The sequence below is a fragment of the Tachypleus tridentatus genome, chromosome 12 (assembly GCF_004210375.1).
Source record: "Tachypleus tridentatus isolate NWPU-2018 chromosome 12, ASM421037v1, whole genome shotgun sequence".
NCBI lineage: Eukaryota > Metazoa > Arthropoda > Merostomata > Xiphosura > Limulidae > Tachypleus > Tachypleus tridentatus.
Window position 1 is genome coordinate 20,982,864 of NC_134836.1, and position 12,511 is coordinate 20,995,374.

Below are 12,511 nucleotides of genomic sequence, written 5' to 3' on the forward strand. Positions count from 1 at the left end.
CATCAAAAGTTGTACAATAATAATAATACCAACTGAGTTAAATACATTGATCAAGCTTTCTTTTCTTTTTTTTCTCAGGAACGTCTTTTCTATAATGTCGGTTTTATGAACATTATTGGTTAAAATATTCTACATATACATATATGCGTGTGTGCTTATTATTTTTCATTTTTATTAGATATGCGTTTTGATTATGAGAATTATTTGTACTGTGTTTCATTAAACAGATTTGCGTCTACCTAAATCTTCGAATACTTTGTGAGGTATCTTGGAAGTACAGTCAAACAAGTGAATAGTAGCGAAGAAACCTAAGGGATGAATCAATACATTCTTAACATTTTTCTTTTATGATATTACATATTTATAGTTAAGCCGGTTTATTAACTATTGGGTTAATATAATCTCTGATTTATAGGGTGCCAGAAAAGTCTGGAACCATTGGCATTTTAACGAATTTTACGGAATGTGTTTCATATGTTGTCTTTGTAATTCGAAACAACTGAGGGCTAACAGCAAGACTGACTCGACCTTCCCATGCTTTGACAGCGCCACAATCAGTCACGTATGTGAAATTAAGAAAAGCTGCCGATCACCTATGGTTCCAGACTTTTCGGACGCCCTGATTACAGTTAGCTTGCTTTAAAAAGGAGTAAAAAATAAAGTTTTAAAAATACTGCAATTAATGCGCGTGGACATCTGTTCATTTTAAACTGTCAGTCTTTTAACAGTATCATAAAGAATTATAAAAACCGAGAAACTATTCTAATAACATTTTCCAGAAATATTCTATACTTATGGAGACTGTGTTATTATTATATAGTACCACCAATATTTCATCGCGCTGTGAATGTTAAACAGAAGTATTACCTCAATAATACTAAAAACTAGGACTAATCAAGACAGCTTCGCTTCTAATCGGCCAACCCTAATTTTTCTTTGTTTTCGAGAAGTCACACAAGAGAAGATCCATCATTAAGTTGATGTCATTTTCAAGTTCTTGTGTCATTTAGAGTGGAAAAAATGTTAAATGGTGGCGACAGAGTAAGCGTTACAAAATGGAGGGAAGGAATTAAAATAGGTATGAATGTGGAAGAACAGCAATAAGTAGAGGACGCATGGACGCGAAAACAACTTTTCTCATACAGGATCTTTTAAACACCTGCTCTGCCATTGCCCTGGTATTCAGGAAAGACCTAGTTGGGCACGAATATGGCTAATTTAGTGTGGTCAACATATTACAACATATTCTCCACTGCTTTTACTCGAGGTTCTTTAGAATTCATTTAGAATAATAACGTAATAAAACAAGAGAAAATATTTTTGTTCACAACTTAAAGAACTACCATACAGAAGTACGTAACATATCCAGAGTGGGTTTAGTTTAACAGTGAATCAAACTAAGCGGGGAACGAACACACGAAATACAACATCAATAATTTTACTGCAAGTAAACTAATACCTTTGTTTGTTTTTTTCTTGTAGGGGCGTACTCCTGCTGCTCACCCTATTCCTGGGGACGAGAGGAGAAGAATTCGACAGTATCAAAGACGAACAATTCTTCCTGAATGAAACTAAACGAATGCACTTTGGTACTATTAATTCAGGTAACAATATGGATCTATTTTTTTCGCTTCTTTTTTCTTAGGAAAAAATAATTTAGTTTTCCTTTGAATTTTAGCACAACTGAACTTTTTTTTTAGCTGTTATAATTATACCCATTTAGGATTTGAAAAACAATATCAAACATACATAAATAGCTCATAAACAAGTTGCATGGAGATATCCAATTATAATGAGTGTCCGGTAATGGACTGTGTTTATTGAGAGACTTCTTGCATAGGGGTCATGTATATTATAATAAAAATTGAGCAACGACGTTGTTTTAACTGGATGAGTGGAAAGTTGTGCCGTGAAGCTGCGATGTTAACAAACGTTTCATTGCTTTCTAGTATTTTCTAGAGCATCCTAAATATTTTCTATATTAAATAATGTTCACATTAGTTATTCTTTGTGTATTATTTTAATACGATTATAAGAAAATTTCTCAATGATAAACTTTGCTCATCAAACCTTACTACGATTTTAGACCACTTAGTATACATCAATAGAAACAAATCGGCAAATAAAATAACCTATCAGAACACACTACTGAAAACAAAATAACATATATTATTGCAGAGTGTAAAACGATGTTGTTGTTTGTAATTAAGTATAAAGCTACACAATGAGCTATCTGTACTCTGCCCACCACGAGTATCGAAAGCCGGATTTTAGTGTTGTAAGTTCGCAGACGTACTGCAGTACCACTGGGAAAGGGAGGGGGGCTATTGCTATTATGCACAAGGTACATAACGGTTTATCTGTGCTATACCTACCACGGGTATCGAAACCTAGTTTCTAGCAGTATAAATCCCCATACATACCACTGTGCCGCTAGGGGGCGTGTTGAAAAATTATTAATGAACTTTATTGAACAAGCTAATTAAACCTACATAGACTTACAAAATTATAATGTTCATAGGAAAAACTTAAAGCTCTTAACCAAACAGACATATTTGGTAACGGAATGGGTTATAACAGCATGGTGAGGCTCTAAGTTGTTTTAGTATAACGTACCCAACTTCTTTATTACGTAATTCTATTTTTCAATCACAAATGGAAAACTTTTTTTCGTTGGTTATTTTAGATTAGAACTTTTTTTTAGCAAAATGATTTTGCAAGTAAATGTTTTTCAAGCGTTGGATTCTGCTTAAAATATCACGTGTTTCGCTTACATAGACATATCACGAAACTCATGAGATTGAATCCTTTAAAGACTTGAAGTGAAATGAATGAAAGATAAATCAGTCCATTACTGTAGCTACGCTGTGATTTCGCTTGTATTGGGTCATGCAATATGTGAGATTCAGTTGAGACCTTATTTTCTATGAGGGAAAGGGAACGGTGTAAGAACCTAAAAGCGTTTGGTGCTATAACCTGATCCCAAGGAACGGGACCCTGCATGCCCAGGTGGTTAGGGCTATCGACTCGTAATCTGAGGGTCGCGGCTTGAAATTCCCGTCACACCAAGCATAGTCGCCCTTTCAGCCGTGTAGGCATTATAACGCGACAGTCAATCTCACTATTCGTTAGTAAAAGAGTAGCCCAGTTGGCAGTGGGTGGTGATGACTAGCTGCCTTCCCTCTAGTCTTACACTGCTATATTAGGGACGGCTAGCGCAGGCATCCCTTGTGTAGCGCCCCACAGTGGCTCAGCGGTATGTCTGCGGACTTACAATGCTAAAAACCGGGTTTCGATACCCGTGGTGGGCAGAGCACAGATAGCCCATTGTGTAGCTTTGTGCTTAATTCAAAAGACAAAAACAAAACAACCCTTGTGTAGCTTTGCGCGAAATTTAAAACAAACCAAACAAACCCAAGGAACGGCGCATTTTATTGTAAAAATCGGTAAAGTCCTGAGATTTATTACATTTGTATAAGAATTATGAAGTTAATATGAAGTTCAAACTGAACCAGAATAAACAGGTAATTACACTCATCAGTGTTAAACAAAGGAAAATAAAATAAAATAAAAACAAAAAATATCTTGAATTTAAGATTAATCGACTACGAAAAATATGAAAACAAAACGACTCATCGTCCACGAGTATTTTCTAGATTAAGAATTATTTAACATCCAAATGGATGTAGTTACCGAAACACATACGACCATGATGTTTGTTTATTTTGCTGTGAAGCAAAAAGTTACACAATGGTTAGGTCCGGCATAGCTAGGTGGTTAAAGCGTTCGACTCATAATCCGAGGGTTGTGGATTTGAATCCCTGTTACACCAAACATGCTCGCCCTTCCAGCCGTGGGAGCGTTATAATGTGACGATCAATCGTTGGTAAAAGAGTGGCCCAAAAGTTAGCGGTGGGTGGTGATGACTAGTTCCCTAATCTTATACTACTAAATCAGGGACAGCTAGCGCAGATAGCCCGATATAAAAAAAAAAACAAGCTAATGGGTTACCTGTGCTCTGCCCGCCGAGGTAAGACCATAATGTTCCCGAGTTACAGTTATAGAGCTTAGAATGTTTTATTTCTTTTGAGTCACAAAAGGATAATTTTATCAATATCTTTGTTTAAATATTACTGCAACTGTATGTAAGAAATGAAGCGTTGTCGTTTCGTCGAAAAACATTGAAAATGTAAAACTGAAAGTGCGCTTCACTTACGAGAACCATTGAGTCAGTTGTCGATGTAAGCGAATCATCTCACCATATGGCCTAAATTTAGGGGTCAGGGGTGGTTGGAACCTTTCACAAGGAAAGAAATTTCGTAGTTCGGCCATATGGTTGAAATTTAAGCGGAAGTTCGAAGTTTCCTTGTAAACAGTAATAGTCCTGTAAGATAAAAGGACCGCCCGATAAGAGTACTGGAACTGCTCTCTCTAGAATGTTCTAGAGAGAAGTGTTAGTCCTAATACAAGACACCCTATGACATGTGAACGATATAATATTATGTAGTATGTTATACAAATAATCGTGAAACGGTGTACGAAGTTTAATGGCCGAGGTAAGCCTGAATGTGATTAAGACTTTGTTACATTTTTCCAGTAATTTCTATATTCACTGAATCCCACTGTGATCGGTCGGAAAAAAGAGGCGTAACAATGTAAAAGAAATACTGTCGCTATTAAGTGTATTGTTTTATGCGGACTGGGCACATGTTCAGAATATTAGCAGTTCATCGAAATGCTGTTATTTCATTACTGTGAGCTAGAGATCAAAGACAAGGACAGAAGTTGTCGCTGTGAATTTCAAACTAAAAAAAGCGATTTGAAGACAGCTTAACACTATTTTTAAACCATATATAACATAGGACAAGCATAAATTGGGTGGTTTAGTTTACAGTATGTATCCTCATGAAATTTTACAGGCTTTCACTAAACATTATAAACCTTTTGTATTCATAATTAAAATTTCTAATAAAGCTGTTTTTACATTAAGATTAAAAATATTTTTCTCCAACTACAAATTAACAAAGTTGTAACCTCTAAAACCTGGGAAATAAACTTCCAACTTTTTGTCAATAAATCTTTATAATTTATCTGCTATATTCGCTACCATAATTTTACATGAAGTCGATCACTTTGACCATCCATGTAACCATCATAAAAATACAAAATGATTCAAAATTATTCTTTTTTGCTGTATAAAATTACTTCAAATTGTAACAATGTTAGCAATATAGATAATAAATTATAGAAGACTGTCAAACTTTGAAACAAACCGTTACTAAAACTTCTGTATCTGAATGCCTATCGTAATGATCGTATTGTATCAACCCTAGACTAGAGCTAAGGTAGTTAGTTAATAGCTTCATTCGCTGATTTTTGGGCTACTTGTATATGACCACATTTGATCGACAAACTTAAAGTGCACTCATGATTTGTCCCAGAATGTGGAGAAAAGTTTTGAAAATGGGACTAGAATCAGGACTCGTTTGATCCGTAGTGAGGGAACACTGACAACTAAGCCACGACGAACTCGAATGAATAAGGATTTTTGCACATAAACGTTCTTTCCGGTTCATGATGTCCTTAGAGTGACATAAATAAGCTTTCTTCTTTGCTTGTTGCAAATTACCTTAACTGTTTAATATATCTCCTAAAATGATGCAGCAAATAATTATAGGAAGCTTATAAAGTTACAACCAACAAGTTTTCATTAAAACTGTCTTACTTATAATTTTGTTTTATAGTTTTTCGTATAACTAGATCAGTAGATTGGGGGGGGGGGAGAGATGGAGAGTCTCCAGAGCCTGGTGATGATTCACAATCTACTGAAATTAATGAATCTGTCGGTTCTCGGTCTCTGTGCGTCTCAGACAAAAAAAAATTAACGATAAAAAGGGGAGGAACTACTTTATAACATTAGCAGAATAACAAAAACACCCGTTCTTTGGTGATGTGCTCCAGTAAAAGACGATTCTTTGTGGTTCTTTAGCAATTATCAATTTATAATCCTCCCTTTCAAATTACAGAACAATCTTCAAGGTTCAATAGATATATTTTGGCATCAGTTCTAAATACAATTTAGAAGAAAGGGGAAAAATCCTTTTATTTTTTCATTTTCTCAGATAAATTGGTTGTCAAGATCTAAAAAAAAGAAAAAAGAAAAATTAACGTTTCAACAAGGAACTATTTCTTTGTAAATAATTTCCATTAGTGTTATATAATTTTAGAACCGATTAAGCTTAGGTTCGTGGCTTCGTGAAAGAAAAAAGTAAAAATCTTTTTATTTAGAGAAACAAAATAAAAAACTTCACGTAAATGAGCACAGACTGTTTTCAAAAGGAAATTGTATGGGCACGGCCTAGTAATTAGCGTGCCGTTCTGCGAATGTCAGTGTCCAAAGACTGACATGTAATACCGCTGAACAAACACTGCACGTTCAGCTGCAGATGCGTTATAAGCGCGACAGTCAAATTGGCTATTCGGTTCAAACTGCTGATGAAGACCTTTGTGGTGGCGTGTGCTGCTCACTGACTGTCTTCTTCTGATCAGCAGTTCAGAATTAGGGAGAGATGTTTCTGAATTCTGGCAATTTTCTCACCTGGCGATGCATAACATGTCATTCAGGTTTAAAGTTTTACATCCAGTTCTAAGAAATGTGCATTTTATATCAGTTGCTCAATATTATACATTACAATTTTATGAAGGTGAAACCACCTACTGATAATAAGAAAAAGAATTGTTTGTTTGTACGATGAATAAATCACAACGAGGAAATCAGATAAACTACTGAGCAATAAATATTTCGTTATTTAGAAGCTTAAGTCGTAGCTGTTCATAGTGAATGTCTCTCAGGATTTCCCAGTCAAGATTAAGAATTGTTTACTCTATAAACAATACCATGAAAATAATCGAACAGTCTTCAAAGCTCTCTTACTTATCAAATTTTCTGATTTTGTGTTGTTTATAGTCCTAGTCAATTTGTTATATAATTCTGATGACATAGCTTTTTACTTCCTGTTAATGTTACTTAGAAGAAATTTGTTTCTCTAATAAGACACGCAATACTTGGTTGCTAAAGAACCACATAATACGTCTTAAATAAGGCAGTTTAGCAACATACATTCACACGAAGATTTCGTCCAAACATGATTATGTTAGCGTGTTTAGCGACTGTATCATTAAATGCATTTGAGCACTTTAGATCAAATCATTGATTGTGTGTTTCATTTAGTAGTGTTCAGTTCATTGTGACGGTTCTGAAAAACAACAACACACACACATTCTGCATTTCCTCATTTTTCTAAAATCGCTACTTTACTGTATAATTCTTCTAAACTTGTCTCTTTACTTTTTAATTATTTTAAACTTGTCACTCAAACTGCACAATTTTTATAAACTCATCATTTTATTATATAATTATTTTAACTTGTCATTTTATTTTACAATTATTCTAAGCTTTTCATACGAACAACTTTGTGCTATCCAGACCATTGTTGTGTTTCTATGGAAACCAGTCGTTTCAGCTGATAATGATTTTGAAGGATCTAGCTTCTACCAATTATCAATAGCTCCTGTCACGTCTAACAGTAGCCTAAAGTATATACTGTGGAGTTGAATATTGTATTACACAGTTTTACTGTTCACCTAAACCTCTATGTCCCGTCAAGTCTCGTTGAATTTTGGGTCTGTAGTAGTCATAGTAGTTTATTTGATTATAAAACATAGTACAAAATCCTTGAACCCAATGTTTTGTTATTACTATTAACATTCTGCTAGAAAAAACATTCTCACTAAATGTCATTTACATATGCCAATGTTTATTTATTCTGAAATGTTACGTACGAACTTTTTAAAATAAATATGACACGGTCTTTCAAGTGAACTTAAAGATACAGTCTACCGAGGTGTAACGTCGTAATTGTGTTTATAATGTTCTGCGACTCTTTGATCTTTTCAAGTGGACTTTTTAGAAGGAGCGGGAGATTTTCCTTATATGTTCCCTAGTAAAAAGTTTTACTTCTACATTTAACTATATATTCTTAATGGTAAAGAAGATAGACTAATTATTTAAATTGAATTGGAGTTCTGCTAGGATATTTTTTCTCTGATTTATTTGTAGATCTTCCTTTGTATAAAGGAATATAAGAACATTTCTATTTGTAGATCTTTATTTCTATAAAGAAATATAAGAACATTTCTCTTTGTAGATCTTTATTTGTATAAAAGAATATGAAAAAATTATTTGTAGATCTTCTCTGTATAAAGGAATATAAGAAAATTTGTATAAAGGAATTTAAAATGGTTATTTATAGTTCTTCCTATATATAGAGGCATATAAGAAAATTTTTATTTGTAGATCTTCCTTTGTATAAAGGAATATAAGAACATTTTTTGTAGATTTTCCTTTGTATAAACGAATATAAGAAAATTTTTATTTGTAGATCTTTCTTTGTATAAAGGAATATAAGAACATTTTTATTTGTAGATCTTCCTCTGTATAAAGTAATATAATATTTTTTTATTTGTAGATATTCGTCTGCATAAAGAATATAAGAACATTTTTATTTGTAGATATTCCTCTGTATAAAGGAATATAATAACATTTCTATTTGTAGATCTTCAATTGTATAAAGGAATATAAAAAAATATTTGTAGATCTTCCTCTGTATAAAGGAATATAAGAACATTTTTTGTAGATTTTCCTTTGTATAAAGGAATATAAGATCATTTTTATTTGTAGATCTTCCTTTTTATGAAGGAATATAAAAAATATATTTATAGATCTTCCTCCTCTTCCAAGCAAAAGAAAGCTACATTTACCTGTGTATTCTTTATAATATAGATTCTATAAAATAAAGTAATAGTTTAAAGTGAACTGAATTTCATCGACATATTTCCTCTTTTTACTTTTTATTGTAAATGCAATCATGATTACGTCAGCTATTTGCACTGTACAAACTACGGGTATCGAAACTCGGTTTTAGCGTTTTAAGCCTTCAGATCTTCCATTAAGCCACAGGAAGACCCTCGTAAGAAAGAAGAAATGAGTGATTCCCTGTCTAGACCAAGATTAAAGTTGAGGGATGCGTGTTTTATTGTTATGGCCTGTGCTGTACTCATAGTTCTTAATAAAAACTTCTGAATGAAACCAACAATGTAGAAATGCGAGTGGATACAGCGTCTTCTCGCTCATCTTTTTCTTTTCTGTTTATGCCATTTTATTTTCTATGAGTAATTTTGGTATACCCTGTACATTTTTTTATAAGACTGTATGTCTCCGCGGTACTTTCAATGTTAGTTCCTCATGCTAGGACATAGTCTTGATTTTAAGTAAGGGATATATAACGACAGCCACGTGATAGTGGTTCCTGTGTAAAGTGACTCATATCCCAAATCATTCACTGAATGCGTGTATGTTTCCGACATTACGTGCATAGTAGGGTGGAGATAGTTATGGCCTGTATCTAATCTTTCTTGATAGCTTTTTTTTTAGCTTGCGTTAAGTCACATCGTCTTCAAAAAGTTTGTCCTGTTTTTGTATCGACTTAAGTGTTTTGTATTATGGTGTACAAATTTGATCGTTTCAGTCCGTGTGAGAGCAAGTCCTTTGTTGTTTTGTTTCTATACAACATAAGAAATTTGCATGGTGTGATTACTTGTTTATTTCAATCTGTGTGACATCGTGTATTTGTTTAATCCGTATGGGAAGAAGCTGTTTTGTTGTTTTTTATAACAAAGAGCTCGTGCATGTCGTAATTATTTGTTTATTTCAATCCGTGTCAGATCAGTTAATAAACGACTGGAAATATTTCTTTTTCTTCTTATGTATAAAATTGAAAAGGGAAAAAAAAAACATGGCTTGATTTGCGTTGAAAGAGAATCATTTTACCGAACAAAAAATCAAGGCTTCTGTGAATCATTAGATAAACTTAAAGCCATACCTAAAGAATTGGAAGATATTCTTCAACCATGTTCAAATAAGCCAAAAGAAACTACCGTAGATGACTAGAAACAGTCATTATCATTAAAAATAATACACCTTTCTAAAACTCTCTGAGACAATATTATTTTCACTATGCGCCTAATTAAAAGTTAATTTGCCATTAAACTAATTAAAATATTATCAACAGCTTTTGATCAGAGCCATCAGTCTTCATAGATCAGAACCTTAACAAAAGTTAATAATTGAACTGATTTTATATATAGCTCTTAGTAGGAGGACATAGTATCAACAACTTTAATGATTTGAATATATTGATTCGTCAATTGGACCCTATTGTTATCTATACCTTTGGGTATGATCTAAATAATAATTACATGTACTAAGAAAAACTAATAAAAATAAATACACTGTATATATTAAACATCTTAACCAAAACTCGTAATGAAACTACATTACAGGAAGAATGGATTATAGTTTTAATAATTGAGATTCAGGAGGCCTTTGTATGTATCATATAGGTCGGTGTCTGCTTTGTATAAATGTTTAAACATAAGTCTCCTCTGTTGTGTTATTTACATTATCTGGGCTGGTTAACGATGTCTATGTCGTAGTTACTGTGATATGAATCGTTTCTTTTTCTTATTGAATGTATTTTGTACCATCATTACCGAAATGTCACGTACTCAAAAAGCCATGACTGCTCCTTTTTTTATTTTTAATTGCATTTATTAAGCCATAATAATGAAAATAACGCACTTTTAGACTTACTAAAACTTAATAACTTAAAATACGTTCTAATTTCCGTCCAGTTTATAAAGAAGTTGTTAGGATTTCCACCACTCTCACGCACGCACGTTGTTTGCTCACATACTGTGAGATACTACTTTGAAAATTCCCCTAGTGGCGACGAGTCAAATGCTCCTTTCCCTCACACATACACACATTTACAAAACTCCCTCAATGGAGGAGACAGAGTTAGTTGCACATATGTTATTAATCATCCTGCTTTGCCTGTGATAAATTCTTAAATTATCCATTAATTCATGAAAAGTTAATGAAATACTGAAAATATTAACTAAAGTAACTAATAAAATGGTATACTGTGGGTTATGCATCCAGTTTAGGAAACTGTACAGTAAACAGTTTAGAAGTTCTTTTTCTGATGCCTGAAAGACTCTGATGTGGCTAGTGAGTGCCTTTACCGCAGTCTCTGGTGGTATTTGATTTTCTGTAGTTTAGAACTTCTGTTTACATTCAAGATAAAATGAGATAGTTTTCATGATGCCTACAGATACAGGATATCTATGGTATTTTTACCTATAATATGCACTGATTTTTTCTTTCAAATAATGTATTCGCTTTTCCTGTTTTAGTTGGGACTATATAATAACCATTGTTAGCTAGTGAAGCAATCCATCACTATTAAAACATAGGCTTAATATTTTATAAGATCAAAAGAACACTATGGGAAACTTCAAAAGAGATCACTATTTACTAATTTACTATAAAGAAAATGAAATTTCTATTTTTAGCATTATCCACTTCTTTGATTTCCTCCACCCATTTTTTTTTCGTGGGTTCTATTTCTTCTTACAGATGAGAGCTTATCACCATTCAGGTTTACCAACTTGTGAGATTAACTTGCGTCGTTATTTCTTCTTCTCAAATTTCAATATTATTGATGCACATAAAAGCAAGTTGCGAGTTTCATCCGTTTATATGTAGGTTTACCTATAAACATATTTCATTGTATATAAAAAAGGTCAATATATATATAAATTATTTCAAGTTACTGACGTTTGCATGACTTTACCCCCAGTAGCATGGCTACAAAATACCTTTTTTGTTTATTCCTCAATATTATAAACTTATTTAATGGCAGTAATCTTGCAATCTACTGATTTGGGCTCGAATCTCTTCATCGAACATGCTTGCATTTTCAGCCATAAGGACATTATAACGTGATGGCAAATCCCAATTTTCATTGGTAGAAGAGTAGCCTAGGAGTTGGCAGTGGGTAATATTGATTAGCTGCCTTGTCTTTAATATATCATTCCTAAATTAAGCGATGGCTAGCCAGATAGCCCTCGAGTAGCATTACATAATGGGCTATCTGTATGGGATATCGAAATCTGATTTCTAGCTGTGCCACTAGGGACGCTACGTTACTGAAGCCATAATGGACAAGACTCTGCACAGAGATCAGTTCAGTCACATGCTGTGAAAATTTTCCAAAAATATTAGTAACACTATAATAATGACCATAACTAACACCTAGTAAACGTTAAAGGTTACCAAACTAAAAAATAATAATAATGAAATCGTCTCAATAAGTAATTTCTTATAAGCCTAATTTTGTGATGCAAATCGCGTTATACTTTTGATGTTTTTTTCACATTCCTCTGAAGTTATCTTTTGGCATTTGAAAACAGAGTTGTGTGAAAAATAGTATTTCAAACCTAGTTTTGTCCTCAATAAACCACTAATCAGGGAACTATTCATTTAATACCATCTGATGACTTCTGGTAATACATAAACAATTAGCCTATTGACTTGCATCGCTAGCTT

At 33.2% G+C, this 12,511-nt stretch overlaps 1 protein-coding gene across 17 annotated transcripts in view; it reads left to right on the forward strand.

The window, feature by feature from the left end:
• The window catches only part of LOC143235125 (uncharacterized), a 332,951-nt gene that overhangs the window by 169,781 nt on the left and 150,659 nt on the right, over window positions 1–12,511 (forward strand). For all 17 annotated transcript variants that reach the window (XM_076472974.1, XM_076472961.1, XM_076472966.1 and 14 more), the window contains one exon: window positions 1,483–1,604. In XM_076472974.1, coding sequence (XP_076329089.1) covers window positions 1,483–1,604 — 122 coding nt within the window. The remainder of the gene's footprint in view (window positions 1–1,482; window positions 1,605–12,511) is intronic.